The sequence below is a fragment of the Orbicella franksi genome, chromosome 9 (assembly GCF_964199315.1).
Source record: "Orbicella franksi chromosome 9, jaOrbFran1.1, whole genome shotgun sequence".
In the NCBI taxonomy this organism is placed as follows: domain Eukaryota; kingdom Metazoa; phylum Cnidaria; class Anthozoa; order Scleractinia; family Merulinidae; genus Orbicella; species Orbicella franksi.
The window spans coordinates 24,941,864-24,965,136 of record NC_138153.1 but is presented as its reverse complement, the minus strand read 5'-3'; the positions used below and the strand labels follow the sequence as shown (position 1 = coordinate 24,965,136).

The 23,273-nt window shown below is 39.4% G+C and overlaps 2 protein-coding genes and 2 pseudogenes across 3 annotated transcripts; all 4 read left to right on the top strand.

Moving 5' to 3' along the window:
- The first annotated feature begins 631 nt into the window (after positions 1-631).
- LOC145498672 (uncharacterized) lies at positions 632-1,572 on the top strand. Its single transcript, XM_081478588.1, has 2 exons — positions 632-904; positions 1,224-1,572. Exons 1-2 carry the CDS (start codon positions 632-634, stop codon positions 1,365-1,367), a joined length of 417 nt encoding a protein of 138 aa, XP_081334714.1. The 3' UTR covers positions 1,368-1,572.
- On the top strand, positions 1,269-23,273 carry LOC145498572 (uncharacterized; annotated as a pseudogene). The gene is made up of 10 exons (XR_014050872.1): positions 1,269-1,359; positions 1,625-1,725; positions 1,923-2,070; positions 2,948-4,267; positions 4,324-4,477; positions 4,511-5,560; positions 5,977-6,014; positions 7,149-8,930; positions 22,171-22,307; positions 22,610-23,273. The product of XR_014050872.1 is annotated as an uncharacterized LOC145498572 (transcript).
- LOC145498104 (uncharacterized) lies at positions 12,229-13,774 on the top strand (annotated as a pseudogene).
- On the top strand, positions 13,927-19,528 carry LOC145498671 (uncharacterized). The gene has a single exon (XM_081478587.1). It carries the CDS (start codon positions 14,869-14,871, stop codon positions 15,379-15,381), a length of 513 nt encoding a protein of 170 aa, XP_081334713.1. The 5' UTR covers positions 13,927-14,868; the 3' UTR covers positions 15,382-19,528.

Below are 23,273 nucleotides of genomic sequence, written 5' to 3'. Positions count from 1 at the left end.
CAAAACAACAGAAAAAAATCAATAAGTCCTGGTACTCGTTTAACATAAGACATAACATTTATTTTTAAGGAAAAGAGGACTATGATGAGGTTCAGACTTGCCTGGGTGCCACTCTGTCACAAGTGAATGAGCTCCAGACTCATGGTGTAACAGTTGATGGAGTGCATTATACAGTGACATGGTAAGTTGATTCAGTGACAATCACACACTCACAATAGACTAGTAATAAGCCTGATATTCATATATCTTGTTGAATATGCTAACTTAAATTCTGTTCTAGGTACTGCTGTTCTGATTGGAAATTTCTTGCCACGGTATATGGACTGAATGCAGCAACAGCTAAATATTTTTGCATATGGTGCTACTGTACCAAGGCACAAATTGCCGACTTCACAGGTAAGTGGACTAAAATGATATGTCACTTGAAGTTTATGATATTTAGATTAGGGGGCTGTACTGAATAGCTAAAAGTAATTAGGCCAAACTGGCTCCTAGCTCCTGGTTTTCAATAGCATCAAGTGGCTAGGAGAGGTGCTACTCTGCCATCAATGGGATATTAGTCCATCGCAGGTTACTTAAATTACTGACCCCGACGGGCACGTGGATCTGAAACTTACCATCTTGAGTTCAGATGACTAAACGTCAGGCCACCAAGCCTCCCTTGCCTTCAGTGAATATTGAAAATATAAACATGGCTGTTGTTGATGTGATGTTCACCTTATTTATAGTACAACACTGGCCCATTCAAAGGAACCTTGCTGAGTGCAAAACCCTGTACAAGAAAAAAACAGCAGATGAGCAAAAGGGATGTGTTCAACCACCATTGCTTTCAATCCCATTCAACCATATTGTCATAGATACTCTTCACCTCTTCCTAAGGATAATTGGGCTACTCTCCAACCAGGTATTGACTTTTCATTCTTGGATGCATACAGTTTGGGCTCAAAGCTACCAGGCTGAGAGATAATCCCAGTTTCATGGTATATTGGAATTTCCTGAACAGGGTGCTAGTCTGTTATGGAAAGCCCCAATCACTTTTTTCAGGTTCCCATAGCATTTCAACGGAACTCATTTGAATCATTTATACAACTGGATAAATAGCCAGAGTGACTTTAAGAACTGTGTGTTGCAAAAAGCAATAATGAAGCAAGGGAATACATTCTAAGCAATAGAACTGGTTACCATATAAGTCTAACAAATAGTCTCTGTTAATTTCATCACAGTTTATTGAACTGGTTCTAAGCAGCAAAAGGAAAGAGGTACTGGAAGTTGAGCTTGAAAAGATTGGGTCCCCTTTCAAGTTTTATGAAGTGCAAAATGAAGATGGGCCACCTACAACCAAGTGGACAAGACTGGATGGTAATTGAAAAGTAGTATTCCATATATTTATATAAGCCAAATGGTTGAAGTCTTTGCAAATCATTTAATGACAAGATGCATTAAACAGCACAACATTTCATGCTATGAAAATTGTTCTAGTTATAAATGCAAATTAGCTTGATTTATAATTATTAGCAAATATGAGAATGAAATTACCTTCAGAAGCGAACAAACAATAATATTATTTGTTAAGCAATGATATGCTGCAAAAGCTAACACAGCCCTAAAATTTATTTTGTTATAGGGAACGATCTTCACAACATTCTAGAACACCTAGACCTGAAGCCAATCTTTGATGGATAGCAGAGAGTGCTGAATTGCAAGAATGTCAAGAAACTGTGGAAGGTAACATATTTCCTTACACCATTTTCATGTTACTTCATTTTTAAGTGAAAACTTAACTTCTTTTTTCAGCAGCAGCTATACGATTCAATCCTTTCGCTAGACTTAATACAATGACACTGAGGAAGTCACACAAATTTGTAGAAAATATGCATTTAAAAGAACAAATTAAATAACTAAAATATTTACTTCAATCTTAGGGATTTGGTGATCTGTATGCAGCACTAGAAGCTGAACCTAGTGATGAGGCATACAAACCTCCAGGGGTGTTTCAAGAACAGGCCAGAAACTGGGCGAAAATTTTCAGAGTTGTTCACTTTGATGAGGATGTAACTCCATACATACATGGTAAGTTCATTACTTTTGTTGAATGCAATTACTTACAAGAGGAGAAAAGAATACATGCAGCAGCGCTAAGATGAGTCTATCAAATTTATGAGTTTGAGTTAGAAATTTTGAGTTTGAGTTGGAATTTCAAGTTCGAGTTAGAGTTAGAATTTCATTTTCAAGTTAGAATTTTGAGTTTGAGTTAAAATGTCAAGTTAAAAAGAATAGAAGCAAACCTGAGTGGACTTAACCGCAAGCAAGCTCAAACACGATATTTTAACTCAAACTTGAAATTTTAACTCTGACTCATAACTCATAAGTTCTTTGAAGAACACAATTTTAAACCGTGTTTAACCAAACAGACTTAAACTGAACTTGTTTGAGCTTTGGTGTAAAAGACAAAACAGTCGACCAACACGTTTGTTCGCAATCCATAAGCGTCTTTGTAAGCACGTGGCGCAGAAATTTTTGTACACGTGAGAGACTACATTATCAGTAACCAAATGTCTATTTCTCAAGGATGCATAGGGACACCCAACAAAATAGCTTAAGAATCATTGCGTCTCACAAACCTATCTGTAATAATATTCATGTATTGCCATTGCTAATCGGCGCATGCCGCCCGTTTAAAAAGATTCTTAAATTATATGTTTCTGTAATCTTGTCTTCATTTACCTTTTCGGCAGTTGATCGTTGTCGTCATCTTGTAAAATGGTTGTCTTTGGAACAACGTTGAACAAGAATCCTAAGGAGCAATTATTACGAGAATTTTCTGTGACATACCCAATGCATGTCACAGAAAAGTTGGTCATAGGAATGAACTGCGTCCCTTTCTTGATATAGTAGCCTATCTCCCCATTGACCTCCTTAATTTTTTTGTCCTCGATCTGTTTCCTAGATTCCTGGTCAGAACTATCGGAACTAGATCCACTCGGCTGAGTTTCTTGGATGTCTTCATCCGGACGCGAGACTTCTTCTTTCTCAGACATTTTAAAGCAGCTTCTGCCCAACAGTAACAACTGAAAAGATGATCTCCTTCTTGTTGTAACTCGTGCCAAAAGTGTTTGACAGCACCAATGAAAAGGTAAGGAAAATATTGAAACAACAGGACCATTCAAAGTATAATGGACGATTCATTGTAGCCATTGAAAATTTGAGGCCCTGCTGAGAGAGGGGGATTGAGGGGGTTTCTTACAAATGGTGATCGGATACGCGCAATTTCGGATTTAGTTTTCAGTCGCCGCTGATAGTTGTATAGACGAGAAATACGACTTGATTAGACGAATCCACTTGTCCTATCTCACTCAGCTCCGCCCAGGTAGAAGACTACTGAGTTGACTAGTCGAAATATCGCCCACAAAAACCAATAAAACTTACCAAAAACAGGGATCGATACATTCTCCCAGTGCGTTCTCGATAAGCCTGGTTAATACGAGATGAAACAGATTTTAAAGAAATAAGAAACGCTTCCGAGCGAACTGTCGAGTGACATGAGCAAATGAGCGAGCAGAAATCCTTGAAATCACAAGAGAAATATATTCCTTTGACCAAAAACTCGCTGGGATTGCATTGGAAAGTCCCAAAGGCTACGGAGACACAAGTAAAACACAATAGAGAACATCTTTTTTATTAAATTTCCTTACCCTATTTTGAACTTTTATGTACAATCTTTACACCCCAATGTCATGTTGACAGCCTGACTACATGTGATAACATGCGCCAGATATTAAACAGAGGAAAACCCATGTGGTAAAATGGATGCTCGCAACATAGCAGTTTTTCTTTTGGTTTTCTTCACGCTTTGTTTCCAATGCATCTATTGCATTTGTCTTGGCAACGAGGAAGAATTATCATTGAGGCAAGTTTTGCAGGAATTTGAGACCGCACCGGAGGATGGACGGTTGAATCGCACAATTGAAATTCAGTATAAGGATACCAAACTTATTCCAAAGATTTTGATATGGTGTCCTATCAGGCACAATGGTTTAACAATCAATTGCCCAGTACACAACTGCCCTTTACGAGTGGGAAGATGGACAGATGTGCTTAATGGTGCTCGAGCAGATCCCAGAAATCCCGGCTCGTCTATGATTTACATGGAAATCTTGTGCTGGTACAAGCCTTCTATGAGTGCAGCGACCGATTACCAGGACATGAGAAAAATGGTCATCGGTATCTATCCGCATCCAATGAGGTTTTGCGACTTTTGCCATCCAATGTTGCAAATATGTTCCCAGTCATAATGCAGCAGCGATGTGCTTTTACCATACGCTTGTATGACTACATTATCACCGGTATTTACCAAGGCCAAAATTTTATGGAGGTGTCGGAAGGCATAGCATCAACGAACTTCAGAGAATTTCTACGAAACAATCCAGACAATAATGACTTGGTAAAAGGTTTTGAAAGTAGCATATTTTGCTTGTATCCAGGTAATGACAAGCTGATAAAATGATTTCTGTCACAGTTTCAACTGACCAAGGTGCTACATGAAAACAACATTTGTAAACAAGTTGGAAAGGTGCTATCTTGTGATCACACATTTAAAACAAGTAAACACGTTGGTGTCACTCGCGAAGACGATGGCAAGTTCGTAAGGCAATTTGAAAACGTGTTTCTCGCTCTAAATGAGAATGGCGAAGTTATGGCCTGGAGATTTACAAAATCCACGTCGTTCTCAGAAATTTATGACTTGTTAAAAGACCTGAAATGCAGGCTTGACAAAACAGGTGTTACTTTGGAAATGGTGTTAGTAGATGATTGCTGTCACGTAAAAAACTTGTACGAACAAATCTTTCCAGGGGCCAAAATTCGTTTGGATCTGTTTCATACGTGCATGAGAATTGTACAAACAATTCCTAAAGGTACCAGTTTCTGTACAAAATTTTCAAATGAACTTTCTCTGATTTTTCGCCAAGACGGAGACCTTGGCGACGAAAGAAAAATGCCCACGGCTTGTCCCATAGAAATAGAGGCTAACCTTGAAAGATTACTATTCGTGTGGACGAAAAACTTAAATCAGGACTCTCCCCATGAGATAGAGCACTTACGTAAACATATACGTAAGGAGTGTCTCTCGGACATTCCTGTAGGATGTGGAACTGAGAAGAACGAGAGACTTCACCGTCACTTAAACAGATCTCTGTTGTGTGGTGTTTCAAAAATCGGTCCAGAACTGGCAATAGCAGTGATGACATATGTGTTATATGCATGGAACTGTAAAAGAAAGGGAAGTCATTTGCAGAGCAAAAGAGTGACACCTGTCCCTCCAGTTGAGAGCGTGTGTACTTGCAATCAGGACAATGTGTCTCCTTCAAAGCAACACATGAAGCAAACGTCAAACCCTGTGTTATCAGTAAGCGATATTTCATTGCCTTGCTCATCTTCAGAATCAGCAAAAAATGTTGACGAACTAGAGACTGATCACCTTTTGGCACACATGATACGAGTCCTTCACCTTCAAGACTTTTTGACCTGTACGGGTCCGCAAATGATCCCAGGACCGCAAATGATCCCGGACCGCAAATGATCCCCAAATTGGACCGCAAATGATCCCGGACCGGAAATGATCCCCACATTGGACCGCAAATGATCCCAATCAAAAAATAAGGAATGGCATAGATTTATATCCGAGGAAGGTGAGAACATGCACAAAAGTTATGAACTAAAAATCATGTTTTATCATTTTACAAAAAATATCCCACAGTTGCTGTTTTGCTCTTCAAACGGTACAGATCGTTTTCACTGTGACAGATAAAAAATAATAATAATAATAATAATAAATCGAAAACCAACCAATGGATAAAGCTAAGAAATTGTGATGTACGCTATAGAAGATAACTAAATAAGACACTTCTCCAAGTCTTAGGCCTGTGCGTTTCACCAAACTTCAGAAATTCGTCGTAAATGTTTCCCAGAAATTTACAGAGCCCAGTAAGAATACGCCATGTTGGTCTACATCCGTGGTACACCAATATGGCGGCCGGAGTACAGTGTAAACATCTGGAACTTACTTTGGCTTTCTAGGCGACTGATTATCAGTACTGAACAAACAAGCATTTAAATTAGCACCTTTCCTAATGCTCTAACTTCCAAAAAGGCTCCAAATCATGAGATAAGTATATATTTTTCAACAAGCCTTGTGTCACGCAACCTCCATAACCCTGAAATTTAAAATGCTCTCGTTTCCAAACGAAGCACGCTAATTGTAAACAGATATAAATATACCGCCTCTTATGCCTGATGAGGATAAAAACACGTTACGTGAAGACGATTTATTGAATTAGAAGTCTTAGAAAAACACATACTTGTACACATTCTCGAAATCCCAGTGGCGATAGTATCAAACATCTATCAAACAGCTAACTTGTCAAGACGAAGGACAAGCCTTGGCCTTGCCTGGTCATGCAGCTGAACTTCATAACTATAGCTTGGAATTTTGGCTTCTTAGAATACTTAAGTAGCCATTTCCGAGGAATTAAAGCCAAAATACGACCAAGGAGAAATTACAAAATAAATTTGTTCAAATTTCCAGTGCTACACACTAGGTGTTTTACAGAGTGATGAAGCGTCGTAGGCTTGTGGGTCTACTCAGGTGACAGCGTCTTCCTTAATAGTTGCTTCATGGTTAGATTTTAGTTTAAAACTTTAGACGAGTGGTGTTAATGGCTGATAAAATGTGATTTAGCTATAACACCGAAATGACAATGTTTAATAAAGGAGGATATGTAGCGTATGTTGCACTGATCATAATTTTACTGAGAATTGCAAAGAAATGCAAGCAAAGTCGTGTTTTGATGATTGAGTGGTGATATTCATAACCTTGTAATTAGCAACAAAATTTAGTCGAAAGTATGAAAAAAAAGAAGTTGTAAGCCATTATAATTATAAGATGGCTTTAATAAAAACATCGGTATTCACGTACGCCAATTCCCTATCCACACCATCCCACCATCCATGCCATTCATTATTTTTTAGTCGGGATCATTTGCGGTCCCTATCGGAATCATTTGCGGTCCAATTTGGGGATCATTTGCGGTCTGGGATCATTTGCGGACCCGCACAGACCTCCTTTACTACACAATGTAAAACAAATACAGTAGATATGATTGCCTTGTTGTGGTCCACACAATGGGTATGGATTTGACCTCTCAACATGCAGAAAATTTGTATAGAAATCTATCTGGTTTTAACCTGGAATTGGATAAAGTCGTAAGGGATGGTAACTGCTTTTTTAAATCAGTGGCCAGACAAATATCCGCTTATTTAAAAGGGGACAACAGACAAACAGAGGAACATTTTAGATCACTTGGGATTGGAAAGTGCGAGGAAGAAACCACTGCAAAACTTAGACACCTTTTTGTTAACAAGGTAACTGAAAATATTACTGATTATGAAAACTGGATGACAGCTGGTTCAAACAACTTAGAAACGGTTGCAAAATTCAAGGAAAGTGGTTTTTTGCCAGTGAAGTGGGTGACCTTTGTGCAAGTGCCACTGCCAAACTCTTGCGGATCCCAATCATTGTTACAGCTCTTCCAAGTGCGCCAACCATCCCATTTCTACCTGACATCTTCACAACTGACACACCCATGTATATTGCATATGATCACTCCACGCCTGGGCACTACGATGCTACGAAAGGTAGATAAAAACATTCCTGTTTTTTCACTAGACGTGGCTTGACAATGGCCTGAGTCACATTGGCATTCCAAAGGAAAACGTATTGTTATGTTTGACATACAGTAAACACTTGCATAAAAGAACAAATGGATTAAGAACATCAGGATGAAATTTGGCCCATATAGTACCATATATATAAGACTGAACCAGTTCAGCCTGATAAATGAAACATGTTCCTATATATATGAAGATATAGGATAAGATAATATATTAATGTTAAATAGTTTACTACCTGACAGATTTTCATTTTATTTATCGATTTACTGATTTGTTTACTTACTTACTTACTTATTTATTAATAAAAAATATGCTAACTAAACCTCTAGTAACATGTTATGAGTAGTATTTCTGAAACAAAGTTTAAGAACATATTAAGAACGTCTTCAATCCGATTTCTCACTATGCCCCCGAGACTAAATGTAGCTAGTTACTCTGGACTTGGCCGTACTATTGTTTTCTGAAATAACAGGGTTTTTTATTTTTAGAAATTTCAGTCAATGATGATTTAAGTCAAGGAGTCATGAATGGCGCGACATGTGCATGTGGAAAGAATAACAAAGAAGTCAACAAAATTTCGTGCTTGGCCTCCAGGTGTCCTTGCTTCAAACACAACCGACCTTGTACTCGCAGATGTCAATGCCATAATTGTAAAAATGAATACAACCACAATGGTGGTCAGCAAACTAGAGGCAAAGGATCAATTGTTGGTAGAGGGTGTAGATGTGGCAGGATACTCCAACCCAAAACGGACGACCCAAGTGAGATGTCGTGCAGAGACGGAAAACGGAAGTCAAAGTGTCCATGCGTTCTTTCCGGAAAATGCAACACTGAAAGGAAACAATTATGGGAACTCCAACGAAAACAGTATATGAAAATTACTGTAGGATTTGCTCTTCCAAAAGAGTTACTTCGAAACTCTCCGTTATTGTCACGAAAAGTGGAGAAAAAACAGACACCTGAAAAAACTTAGAAAACTACTGCGGACTATTTATCATGCCTAATGGTTCGCGGCACATTTGTTTGTGTTGTAAGGAAAAATTGGATAACATAGTGAGCAAAGTACAGGAGTTAAGATCACAGTGGAAGAAAAATGAAAAAGTTGCTAACCAAGTGAGCTGCAAGCAATCAGAGTGCAACGTATGCTCTCGTATGATAACACAAGAGGATCAGTGAGAGCTCAACTGGACTTTCCCGAACAGGTGAGTTACCATAGCTAATGTTTATACGCTATCAACTTCTTTGGAAAAGTCTAAATTAAGAGCCAATGTTTTTGTTTTCACGGTTAGTTTTTGTTTATATTCTCGTACTCGTTATATCTTGGGGCCAACTTAAAGTAAGATTAAAAATTTTGTGTTGAAAATATCACCTTGGATGAAGAAAAAGTGCAAATTGTGGTCGATCGATTTGCTTCTAGTCGCGAAACGTAAAGCTCATGTAAGTGTGTTTCCTTGACAGAATGAACTGTAAAAATTTGGTACAAAAGTCTTACAGAGCTACTGAAGATGGACTAACTGTTAGAGTATTGACCGGAAATTGCGTGACTATGTTTAATCGGACATGACATTGCGAAAGCATAAGATTGACAGTTGTAATCGGAGAATCATGTAATCGGAGCTTTTGGAAAAACGTAGCGAGCATGAGGTTTTTGAACTACGTGAACGAGGTGTAAAAGCAATAGGCGAGTGAAGAAATAAACCTGGATTTGTCGTGTATAAGCCGTGTGAGTTTAGTGTACCCTAACATTTCGGTACAGTATGACACTCAGCGACATTTTGGCCAGAAGTAAAGTCGAGTGAGAACAGAGATAACAATAGAGTTGTATTGGCAGGTGTGAGGAATAAGCACAGCCGCACTGCGTTTATTTGTTTACACAAAACTTGGCAGTAAACTACAAAATTTCTCAAAACAATTTTTCTTGTGACTAGCGTTTGCAAAGAAAAAAAAATACAGAATATTATTACGTAAATAACAAAGAAGTGGTCATTTTGAAATGTTGACATTAATTGTACAATAAATTACATGTAAGTGATAGTTTGGAATAATTGCATGAACAAAGCCGGCTTTCGGTAGATTTATTATTAAGTTCAACTAATAATAAAGACAAACTTAGCTTACATTCACTTTACAACGGTCCATGGAACTATGGGGTCGGGTATTATTTCCACTTCATTGGACGTAAATGGATGACTAAAAGAATCCCAGAACAAGCATGCTAGAGCTATCCTTTAGAATGATGATAACATGCTGCTAAATTCTGTCGGGCTTACTGAATGCAGTTTGCAATCGATTCGTTGCTGGTTGCACCAACCACTGAACTCTTTCATGTCCCACAAAGTTTGTTTTTTCGGGTTTTGGGGCTTGGATTCTACTTGGAGCTCGTTTTTGTCTCATACATCTAGCTGAGAAGACTGAGAATGTGCTTCTTCGGCAGCCGTTTTCTCCTCACGAAAACTAAAAAGTCACATAGCTTAGCATTTGCAGAGATGCGCAGTTTGAACAAGACAACAGCGCGAACAGTTTAATGGTTTCCTGTTCCCACTGGATCGCTACGTTATTTTCTTACTTCTGATTGGCTCAGAGGAATATTTCAGCCCGACATTATCCATTTCAGCCCAGTTTCAGTCCACAAAATACGCCCAATGAAATTGATTTAACACCGAATTGCACGAAAACATAATCGCAAACGCACAGAAAAAATCTCAGTCAGACAAATTCTCAAAGGTTATCTTCGTTGATGCCGGCAAATTTGGAATTGATCAATTAAGCTCCAATGTCTGTTGTTCAGTTGACCCTTTTAATAGTCGTTGTGTTTGCCTCGAACGACATGTTTTACTTGACTCGATATATTTCCTCATACATTGTTGTTGCCACTAGAAATGTATTAAAGTCCCCCAAACTAGATCTTTTCAATTTTTCCCACATTCAATCATGCCATGCATGCCATCCGCATTCAAAGAAACGATAATTTTTCCTTGAAATAAATTCAAACCGCCCAATGGCAAACATTTTAATTTCAAGATTTAGATCGAGCATCTACCGAGAAAACACATATGACTTGCAATAGACTACAGTGGAGGCATACTTAATATTGCTTGCCTCCTGTACTTAATTTCCAGTAAATAAATACCCTATGCAAAACTGAGAGCTAATTGTTAAATTAACATTAATTTTGTTTTTTTACTAAATTCGTCAGAATGAATATCAGTTACCAATGTCATGCATTGAACCATTGTCTTCAACTGCACCCACTCCTCATATGGGACCAACACTGCCCACTGTACCAGTACAGCCTAATGTATCATCACAACCCATTGAACAAGCTGTTGCTGGGTTCCCTGTATTGTTCATGTATTTTTCCCGCCATTTAGTTCCCGCGTTTAAGTCACGTGATCTTTTCGAGTGTATGTAATGGCGAACGTCGGCAAACGTTGTAGTTGTGTATGCAATTCACTCGAAGTAACGACAGATAAGACAGATAAAGACGCGGATGATTGATGGAATTATGTACAAGCAAACAGGAGCGTCTTATTGGAGTGTTAGTCGAATTAAAGTCAGTGAACTAGAGTGAATCTTGCCTGTTGAAACCAACGGAATTGGAAATTGGCCCTTACAGTTACTTTGATTCGCTGAATTACACAAGCTGTTTGGAATTTGTTTGGCTTCAAATCGTCGTTCTTCGACCATCATTGCGTTTGTGGTTGGTTTTTGGTACCAGCATTATTTGGCACTCAATCGTGGTTTCGAGTTCTCCTATTATTGGTGGCGAAGGGTTTCTTTGTCGAAACTGCAACTTGGAAATTGATTGTTTACGACATCGATGTGGGATCTTACGAGCGACGATGGCTGAACCACGGCACATGAACACGCGGAAACTCCAGATGAGAGGGCGATGCGTTCGCCTCAGGCTTCTTCTACAATGTTAGGAGCCCATGGAAAAGAGTCGGGCTATTCTACAAGAGAAATTATAACATAACTAAAGCAAAGTGTGCGCTTTGATTGGTTAATTCAGCATCTACTATTTGCCCATGGGTGTACGCTGCTGACGTGTGTGCTAATGTTTACAAAGCAAATCTTTTGACAGACATTGTTTCCAAAGTAATGGCCGACATCCTGCCAGAAATGCAAAACTGTCTCCACAGTTGTGTGAAGATGAAACAGAAAGTCCATCCTTTGACCTATTTGGGAGAATTTTTCCGGAGCCACCTGCAGCGAGATTTGCAAGTTTAAACGAAAGCAAACTTGAAGAGCTCGTAAGTGAGCGACACTCAAAAAAGACGAAAGAAGTCACAAACTGGTCTGTGTCAACATTTAAAGGTAAACAAAAAGTATTTAAAGCTTAGTAAGAACTCATCAATAGGCTTTACGATAAAGATAAAACGAAATAAAGATTTAAGACTCATTAAATATTTAGAAATTGTTTCTGTTAAGTTATGTGTAAACCCAATTGAATGCTAATGCATAAACAATGTCGACGAAATTACATTTTTAATTTCAGTGCTGTTTTCACAATTTTAAGAAGCGCTTACTTTGATAACAGATGAAAATAAATTGAAAAGTTAAGTTCCATTACAAACCAAATTTTGATAGTCCGTTTCTTTTTATGTTACTTTCAGCTTGGCGTGGAAAAAAACAAATTCAAACCCCGCTTGAAGCGATGAAAATAGATCAGCTTGATCAAAACCTACGCAGATTTTATGCAGAAGCGAGAACGAAAAAGGGCGAAGATTACAGTAGATCTACCTTGCTGGGATTTCATCATTCGATAGAAAGATACCTCGATGCCCCGCCATTTAGCAGAGGCCTACAAATTTCCACTGACCCAAGATTTGCAAGATCAAACCTCATGCTAAATGCACAAATAAAAAATCTAAAATGAAGTGGCAAAGAAAATGTCTTGCACAAACCTGCTATCGAGGAAGAAGACCTCCAGAAGCTGAAATCAAGCGAAGTGTTGTCCTTGTCGTCACCGCTTTCCTTGCTGAGAAACGTTTGCTTTCATGTCGTCCTGTTTTTCTGCAGAAGGGGCCTCGAAGGGCAAAGAAGCTTCAACGAACAGCTTCCAGTTTGAAACCGATGCGGCTGGAAAAAATTACGCAACCATGAGTCACGATGAATTATCAAAGAATCATCCCGGAGGACTTAAGGACGTTGAAAGCACAGAAAAAGAAGCCAGAATGTATGAGACTGAAGACCAAGGTGACAGCTATAAGGCCCTCAAATTGTATCTTTAGAAGGTAAATCCAAAGTGTACTGCATTTCTCCAGCATCCGAAGAAAAATAACATGACTCTAGATGCCCTTTGGTATGAAGCACCACCGCTTGGAATAAACAACCTCGCTAAAATGATCAAGAACATCAGCGAAGAAGCACGTTTATCCAAAATCTACACAAACCATTGTGTAAGAGCCACTGCCATCACTCTCTGGTCCAATGCCGGGATTTAAAACCGCCACATCATGGCCATTTCTGAGGCTTATGTGCGGTGTAAAACGCCCCGTGACGTCATCGGGCAAACAGTCTTCAGGGTTGCTAGGATCACCAGAGTCTTCGGGGTCTTCCGGGTCTTCGGGTCTTCAGGGTCTTCGGGTCTTCGGGTCTTTGGGGTCTTTGGGTCTTTGGGGTCTATGGGGTCTTCAGGGTCTCCGGGGTCTCGGGGCCTGTGGGTTTTGGGGTCTCTGGGTCTCTGGGTCTCTGGGTACCTGGGTCTCTGGGTCTCTGGGTCTCTAGGTCCCTGGGTCCCTGGGTCTCTGGGTCTCTGAGTCTCTGGGTTTTTTGATCACAGGGTTTCTGGGTCGCTGGGACTTTTCACCTTTATGCTTCTCATCAAATAGGAATTCTCGCAGTCCATTTGCCTATTGACACTTGTTTATTCGATGACTTGTATTAACAACTAACTCAATCATAAAAGCACATGCGATATTATATTAAAAGTCTCGTGATCAACTGTCAATCATAATTGTCATTTGAGCTCTGTACAAACAAAACATAAACAAAAACACCATGTGGGTTAATAAGTTTCATGACACTTCTCTTTTCGGGTTTTCTGTCAACAAACTGCTGAGTCTTTTTTGCTTTTTCCTCATTCAATAATAATGTAGCAGTACAATTGTAAAAAAGAACGTTTTCTGTCTGAAAAAAATATTTTAATCTTAACTTTTCATCCATTTATTATCATATTATAATGCAACGTTAAAAAAAAAGTAGAAACGAAACACGATTGTATAAAATATTGACAACTATAAAATACCATTAACACAACTTGTTAGGATATGAAATAAAGTCGACGACCAATCTTACATTACAGCAAAACAATAATCAAGTCTCATTTGGGTGTTTGGGGTGTTTCTCGCTTTTCTTGAGGTCTAGCCCTAGCGAGCCTGACACAGATCTCTATGACAGATTCTACAGCGACATGCTATATTCATTTCCATCTAATGACAACTTGATACGCATATTTCTCGCTAACCTCCAAACTGAACAACCGTACTATGAGGCAGATTTGAAGAAACGTTTCTTCAAATCTGCCTCATTTCTTCAATCTCCATAATTTTCTAAAACGATGGAATAATTTTTTGAAACTTGATGAGTTGAAAGGAACCGTCTCCGAGATCGAACGTTTGCGTATTCATATTAAAAAAGGTTGCTTATCTGGACTTCAACCTGGGGAAGGCACTGAGCCTAATGAAAGCCTATCATCATACACTCAACAAAACACTGCTATGTGGACCAACTACCATCGGACCAGAACTGGCGTTTGCTATCCTGACTCTCCTGTTTTACGGTATCAATTGCAAAATAGATGGAAAAAACATATTGGGAACTCCAGAATAATACCGTTTATTCCACTGCTGGCTTCTCATGAAAACGATAATGTCCACCTGGGAAAAGTAAGGACTACGACATTCAAACCCGAAGTGCCTACAATCCAGAACACCGTTGTAGTTGTAGAAAACATGCAAGACATGTGCAATGATATGATGAGCGAACTACTTTTGAAAAACACAGAAAAACTCATCTTGTATTAAATAACATAAACACAGACTGTAAAGACAAATGTTTCAACGCTTATGATCTTCCAATACTGCAACTTAAGCAAGTGTTAAGCAAGTGTTAATTGCGGAAGACGGAACAGATAATATGGAACAAAGCCACCTAAATTGTCTTCGCAGAAATCTCGCTTCTTTCAAACGACATCTAGATCCTGCCGTCGGAGATGGTGATTGTGCATTTAGATCAGTCATTGTGCGATTACGAAAAACCAAAGAGTGGAATGATCAAAATGCGACACTAATGGAACATCTAGTGGGTCTTGGACTTGGGAAAGGCCTAGATGAAGACGTGTTTCAGCTTTGTCAGTGTTTTGTTGACACTGTTCAAAGTAATGAACATTACCTAATGTTCTCAGGTATTCCACTGGATACCATCAATGACAAAACCAAACGATTTCGAGACCAAGGATCGTTTTGTGATGAAATAGGAGATTTGGTGATCAAAGTATGCTCAGACATTTTGAAGGTCCCCATTTTTGTCATAACGAGCATCAATGGCTGCTCTTATCTCCCATTCATTCCAGAAGAAACTATCATTGGCACAACAATATACATAGCTATACTGCTTGCGGTCCTGGCCATTATGATGGTACCATGTTGATTCCTGCTTCAAATACAGGCAAAGGACTCGAGATCCATGGGAAGATAGCATTACAACCAACCTTAGTGGATAGACAGAAATAAATCGGTTTTGAATAATGATTGGAAGCTAGTTTAAACTTCAAAATTTCCCAGTATAGCTTGTCCCGACCCCTTGCTTTGCTCATGCTTTATCGCTCAATTTTGTGGCCCCCTTAATACATATGTACACTGTATATGCCAAGTTTGTAAAGTACTCTAATTATTTAGCATCACAGATCGCAGAGTATATCAGTAAATCGTAGTTGCCGTACCCAGCTACATACTGCGCATACCCTGACATTAGATGTGTAGGTGCTTTTATTTATCACCAAAGTTTGCTTTCACAGAATTTTCCGAACAACAAGTGATGAATAAGGGCTGCTCGAGCGGTAAGAATTTGGGGAGAAAAAAACAAGCGTCGTGCCTACACAGCCAAAGTCGTTGCCCGTGTGTGGAAAAAGGCGAATTTTGTACACATAACTGTAGATGCAAAAGTTGCAACAACGGTAAAGGTGAAGACAAAGATGTACTCCCTGGACAAAGGAACGATGTTTCTTGCACCTGTGGTATCAACAAAGTTAAAAGAAACAAGTTGATCGTTGCTTGCAAAGACGGAGAAAGGAAGTCCAAATGTCCCTGTTTGCGTGCAAGACAGGAATGTTCTTATTTATGCAGATGCACATACTGCGGAAATGGAAACGACTCCACCAACAAGACAACTCCAGACTCCAAAGGGACGCTTAAATGAAAGCGTACCAGCCCATCGCCATATAAAAAGAGAAGAAGTGTCGAATACTTGAAATCAATGAACAAGGAACCTCTGTCCGGACCATGGACCACTTATGACACTTGCCTTCTGTACTGCACGATATCCGTAATAGGTGCTACTGTGGTACCTCTATCAGTTGAAAACATTCAATTACTATACGACTGTGCAGCCGAGAAAGGTAAAACAAGCGGTTATTTAATCAGAACAAAAACATTGTCTCAAGTCTCTCAAAAACTAAGATGTCTAGAGCAGAAGCAAAAAATTGCCCCTGTGTTGCTTAACTAATAATGAAATACTCTTTTAAATCATCGTTTACTCAAACGCCTGCAATAGGCTCATGAGTCTGCCCAATCATTTGTTCCTGAGGGGTACTCTCAGAAAAAATTGGGATGGGTGTGTGCTGCCCGGTTTCCAAAAATCTCACACTATATGTGAGACCAAAATTTTTGATTTTTCCTATACCCTATTTATGACTTGAAAAAGTATCATCTTTCAGAAAACATATCAAGTTCAAGACTAGAGTGCAAAGACCATAGCCTATATATGACCAAAATGGCTAAAATTGATACCCTATTTATGACCGCAACAGCTGAAAAAACATACCCTTTGGGACTGCACACACCTTTCTAGCCCATATAAGGGAGTATCCCCAGGCGTTTGCTATCTCCTTATTTGGAACCAGAAACCCTGACATGGATAATTGTTGTTATTATTACATTGACCTCACTATCTCTTTTCTGATTGGCCGAAAATGTATGGTGAATTTTCGAAATCATGGCTTGTGACATCATCTCTGCAGATCATACAATAATCATGTCAAGGACAGTCAAGGTCACGGGTAGTCATGTCATATATGGCCGTGGTGCATGATTTCTAAGGAAAATCCTGTCAAGTTCGCGCGCCATGTGTTGCTTGCCGTCAGTGAAGAAGCACAAACATGATTTCCCACTTTTTTTTGTCATTCAACAAATTATTAGATTCGGTTTTTTGTGGTATCCAGAACGTAATCAAGGTCTCGGTAAGGGTTATAACCTCGGCTTCGGCTGAAAACTACCTCTAACTTGATTATTCTGGGTATCACAAAAACAGTCATTCAATAATTATCTATTAACTTGCAATCACTGACAAAAGCGGCTTTTTTACTTTAACGCCGTTCGCAAAGCCATTTGGTAAGAAAGACAGAATATTAGAAACAATTGAATCTTAGAATTATGTTATTTACAATGGAATTATCAGTTCAGTTTTGTTGTTATGTTGCAAGAGATAAATCGCTGTGGCCGTATTGGATCTTTTCGTTTGGACGGGAATACATGTAGCCGAGTGGTTAACTGTTTAACTAGAGTGTTCAATTGTTTACTGAGTGCTGAAGCAATATGGAAATAGAAACTATTTGAGTTAACTGGTTGGAGAGATAAGATAATGAGATAATTTGCCCACAGAAACGGAAACTAGCAGTTCAGGTTTATGTTAGACCTGCAGTGTAATAAAGTGCAAGACAATCGTATGTGTCCGACGCATTTCTTAACCTGCGTTCTTTATTATTTTGCGAACGGAGAAAGGGAGAACGCATGATACATTTACTTTACGAGTGGTCTGTAGACTACAAGTAGTCCCTCTTTTGGCTCTTTCTTGGTATATCAACAACTGAAATTACGCAACCATTGAAAGCACTGAGATCATTGTGGTTCTTGGTCCTTGGTCCTTTGGGTTCTTGGGGCTGTCTAGGTTTCCAGGTTTTGGGATCTCTGGGTCTCTGGGTCTTTGGGTTTCTTGGTCTCTGGGTCTTTGGGTCTCTGGGTTTCTGGGTCTCTGGGTCTTTGGGTTTCTGGGTCTCTGGGTCTCTGGGTCTCTGGGTTTCTGGGTCTCTGGGTCTCTGGGTCTTATGGGTTTTTTGGGTCTCTGGGTTTCTGGGTCTCTGGGTCTTTGGGTTTCTGGGTCTCTGGGTCTCTGGGTTTCTGGTGCCATCGCCATTGTGGTCAGCCAAACAATACAACCAAACTAACTGCACTATACCAATCAGCGCTTCATGGGAGTGTTGGGCTTTATCATGGGGAGAGGCGTCAAAGCAGGAATATTTTGAATTTCTTAAAAGCCCGACGCACTTTAGCACACCAATATCTCATGATCATTTCAGCCAAACTTTGTAAAAATCTGACAAGTCTACATACCCTATTTATTTATGTATTTATTTGAAGAGGGGTTACTCGCGCCCCCCCCCCCCAAAAAAAATCTGAGTTTTCGGTCGAAAAGATTTTACAAGTTTTCACACTTCATCAACGCTGGTGTGAATGCGGTCATGCTGCCGACCATTGAAAAAATCCTGGTGTGCTGGTGGGACCTCGTGATGCCATAAACCCATAACACTTGTTTACCGCCTTTCAGTTTTTCTTTTCAAGCTTAATTGTGATGGCTCGCGTCGCCTATGTTATTGGTATATTTTTGTTGCTGGTGGAAATTTCATCCGCTATAGATATTGACAAAAATACAAAGGAATAGATCAAAAATGTTCTGCGAAGATACGAGGAAGGCTCTGAAGTACGCGAATTTTCCAAAATCCGACCTGACCTGAACTAACTAACCTGAGGGGTTAGTGAATGCTTTTCTCCGTCATCCTACACGCTTCCGAACTTGTTCATTTGGGATCCCCTTCAACAGTACTGCGACATATTCCATACAAAGCCTTTGTTCTGTGATCAGCATGGTCATATAATTGTACCCGGCCGTTGGACTAGTGGATCGTGTAATTCGTTAAACCCACATGTTATATTGGACTACAATGGGCCAGCCTTACTCATTGCACGAGAATATTACTGTAAGTCTAGCAACACAAGGCATTGCATTCGCAGTAGTGATGGAGACTTTTTGTGACAACTTTGCAAAAATTATTATATCAAGCCCCCATTGAAGCTGACACACAAGTGTGGTTTCACATTACCATTCAATCTGTTTCAGTCAAATTACATATGGAAAGCCAGCTTGAAGATTGCATGGAAAAACAATGGCAATTTCGAAGACACTGTGAACTGAGGCAAAGGATATTGGGGCAAACAGCGTTAGAGTCGTCCGAAGAATCAACCAAAGAGGCTTTTGACACATTCAGAGACTGTCATTGGGCTTTGCCCCAGTGACGACTCACTTTGTGACATTTTTCTCAAGGACTTTCAAGATCAAAAAGATTTGTACGAGGAATCCATGCGTTCGACATCGGTGAGAGCGCTGGTGGCAGACCACACTTTTAAGGTAACTGGGCAAACAGATATCCTTCGCGTCAAATGTCAGTCATCTCTATACATTTAGGCTTAAGGACATGTCTCATTTGATCCAGGCAGGACCTGTTAGAGAAGAAATGGGGGTGGGGGAGGGGGGGAGGGGTAGTGGGAATTTTTCAGCTTGCGTGATTTTTTTTTTGTCCACTGGCTGTGCAGGTATTTTTCTTATGTTTCGGATATATAGTCTTCTGCAAGACTTTTCATTTATGCTAACAAATTTTCCCTCTGGCACCATCTTTTCTTCTTTTCCCGTAGGGCGATTTTGGTATAAACCCAGCTTAAAAATATCTGATCCCCCTAAAGCATGCAGTTTCCATATTTCCATGCCCCCCCTCCCCTAAATGGTCACCATGATTCCATGAACAACCCCCTCCACTTCACTCCTCTCCAAAGCTATCATTTTTCCTAGCCTAGCTCGATATTTCTAATTTCTCAAAGTACGCCAGCGCAAGTTTTCAATACATTTGTCTGGAAAGTCCGTATAAACATTTCACCACACGCAGCATGCAACCTAGAGGGATCCTGGGGTATTTTGAAAAGGCTGGAAATGCATCTAATACTGCCACATGTTTTGACATCAATTTTACTATTTGTTCCGCTTAAATTTCAGCCTGAAGGTGCACTTTCCTTCTGCAGAATTTTTTTTCTGTAATTACTCTTTGCATCAAGTATTTTCGGCCACCTCCCGTTGTATGAATTTCTTTTCAGTTCTGTATTTTACCCATCCCCCCCGTCCATCACTTTTCTAATGGTCCATTGATAAAGAATGCAAGGCAACAGCCAGCTGCAATGGCCACCACGTGGCTTTTTTTTAATCTAATTACAAAAGTTCTGGGTGGCTACGTGGTGCTTAATCTCTCCCTTATTTAACAGGAAGGGAGTTAAACCAGATATTGTGAATATTGGGATTTTTAATGCAATCACTGACAAAAAGGCCTTTCATACAAGGAAGGGAAACAGTGCATTAATTGCTCCAATTTTTCATCGCCCCCAGCCCCCATGGGGCCAGAAGGAATTACCACAACTTGCAAAATATCTGTACATTTGACAGGTGAAACCATTGAATAAGATTGATGAAAGTTATTACTTTGATCCTATTTTCTAAGTTTCATTTATATTCTCTATAAAATAAGACCAATGCCACAAAAAAATTCTATCCCATGCTGCGTCACTAAAATAGTTTATTTCTCATTTATCCTAGGTTACAGTTAATATAGGACTGACACGAACCACTGATCATTCGTGGGTCAAACAGTTCAATTCATTGTTTGTTGTATCAAAAGAGAAACATGAAGTAGTGACATGGAAACTTACAAAGAAAGAGAACTTTGAAATGGTTCAAGAAATGCTTGAGAATCTCAGGGAACGACTATGTAGTAAAGATGAATCCGTGGAATTCTTTATCATTGATAACTGCTGTAAATGGAGAAATAAAATACACGAGACTTTTGGCCCCAATGTAAAAGTGCGTTTGGACCTTTTTTCATGCTGTTCAACGAATTACAAAAACGATGTCTAAACAGCATCACTTTTACTCAGATTGTGTACATGACTTGGCAAATGTTTTCAGATCTGATGATGATAACGGAAAAAACAAGAGAGAGAAGCCTACTCCGGACTCATCCACACTTTTACATAACCTCGACCGATTTAGTGAGAAGTGGCAACACATCTCCAATACACGTTTCTGGGGATCCTTTTTTGCGAGAGTCCTTCCAAGAGCAAATAAATCATTTGAGACAGCATATAACTGAAGGTTGCCTCTCAGGAATTCCAGTGGGATACTCAACAAGTATCAACGAGTGTCTTCATGAAAAAATAAATGATCTATTTGCAGGAGCTAAAATGGGGCCAAAGCTGGCTGTCGCGCTTCTTACTGTATTTTTCTATTCTTGGAATTCCCAAAAAAAGAATAAGATAAATGGTGTTCCAGTTGTCCAGCCACTGCCTCCGTTTTGCTCAGTTAACTCAGAGTGCAAGAAAGCAAGATTTGGGATTGGAGGAAAGGCCATCTGGAACAGTAGCAACCACTTTAACGTCGAAACTTTAGTCGGACTACCCGGTCCAATTCAGCGTGCTATATCAATGCTTTCCCTTTATAATACTCTGAAGACTAGGGCCAACAATAGATACGTGACGCAAAAGAAAACCACAAGAAAAAAGTGGCAGCACAAATTCCTGGGGTTGAGAGGCACGCAAAAGAAGGCTTTTACCTGCTTCTCAACCCTAGGAGTTTGCGCTGCCATTTTATCCTCGCGTTTTTCTAATCTTTTTGGATTCGAGTGCGAGCCGGTCTCTCTCGTGTTTGCAAAATAACAATTTTGGATGACAGATACTGAACATTGCTTCATGTTCAAGTGAACCGATTATATTCCTTTTTTTTAAATGAAATGAATGCTGTCATACAGTTTTATTTTACGGAATTTCTAGGATTGTCACAGATTTCCTATGACGTAATATGTGTACAGATATTTTCTTTCACGCAAAGATAAATTGTCCAAAAGTCAATAAATATAATTGTAATTTCGCGTGGTCAAGACTTTTTCCTATAACAACTTCGAAACATTTTTAGCACCTTACAAACATATTTTTTCCAGAATTTAAAAGCAAAGATGCATCCTTGATTATAAATTATTCCGAAAAATGTCAGGTTTTTTTTGAAAAATTAAACCGGTTGGAGAATGTAATACCTTTTTTCAAGGAGCGTACTAAATTCATTTTGTATGTTTAGGTACCGTTGATTTTAATGGAAAACTTTTGGACCGTGCCAAACAAAGATTCGTGTATGTACCCCCTTCGACGATGGATTGTACCGAAATGAAAGTAGAGACGGCATTCGGTGAACAGCCTTTGAAGGACATCTTACCAGTAAGTGCCATACTTGTATGAATGTACAAACAGTTCTTTTGTAACACCCAGTGGCGAATGAAGACCTTGAGCTAACAGAGGGGGGGCATTTTGTTTTGCTTGCCCTCCCGGCTTTTTATTCCATCTGTTATTTCTTCTTTTTTCATCCAAGATAACAGCGGGCGGGCCCACTGGGCCCCTCCTTTAGATCCGTCACTGACACCACATTTATTTTCATTGGTGATTTCTTGGTGAATCATTCTGAGGTGAAATTAAAAAAAAAACTTTTCTTTTCTAAAATGTCAGTAATTTTCTTTTCACAGATTGCACAAGTAGTGTTCAAACAAAATTTTGGAGCAATGGTGCTCTCCCTAGCTTGTGTGGCTATGGGTTTACATGCAGACTACATAAGGAACACTTTTGATGGTTGCCCTGTGTCTGTGTTTGTGGGAAAATCAGGCTGGGGGAAAACGTATAGCCTGAAGATGGGTCTTGCTCTTCTTGGTAAGTTGCTCATAGAATTAGTGTTGTCACAGGCCTAAACTAAAACCTATCATGATATGATAGTTGATGTTTTTGATGAGGTCGAGGATAAGCTTCACGTATTCAATCTGCTTTTTTCTTCTATACTCGACGAACACGCTCCGATTAAAACCTTTAAAGTCCGCGGAAAGCCAAATCCATGTGTAACTGATAACATTCGTGCGCTGATGAAAACAAGAGACGATTGGCGCAAAGAAGCAAGAAAACGAAATGATCCTATGGCTTGGACGGCTTACAGAAACTTAAGACAGGAGGTTAAAAGAGAAATTAAAATTGCTGAACGAGAATTCTTCACAGAACAGATTCAAAGAAACCCAGGCAATACAAACAATATTTGGAAAGCAATCCGCCAAATAATTCCTAGAAAATCCAAATCCCAGCGAATCTTCAGCAAGGACAACAAAACTGTTGCAGATGAGTTTAATCGGTTTTTCGTTTCTGTTG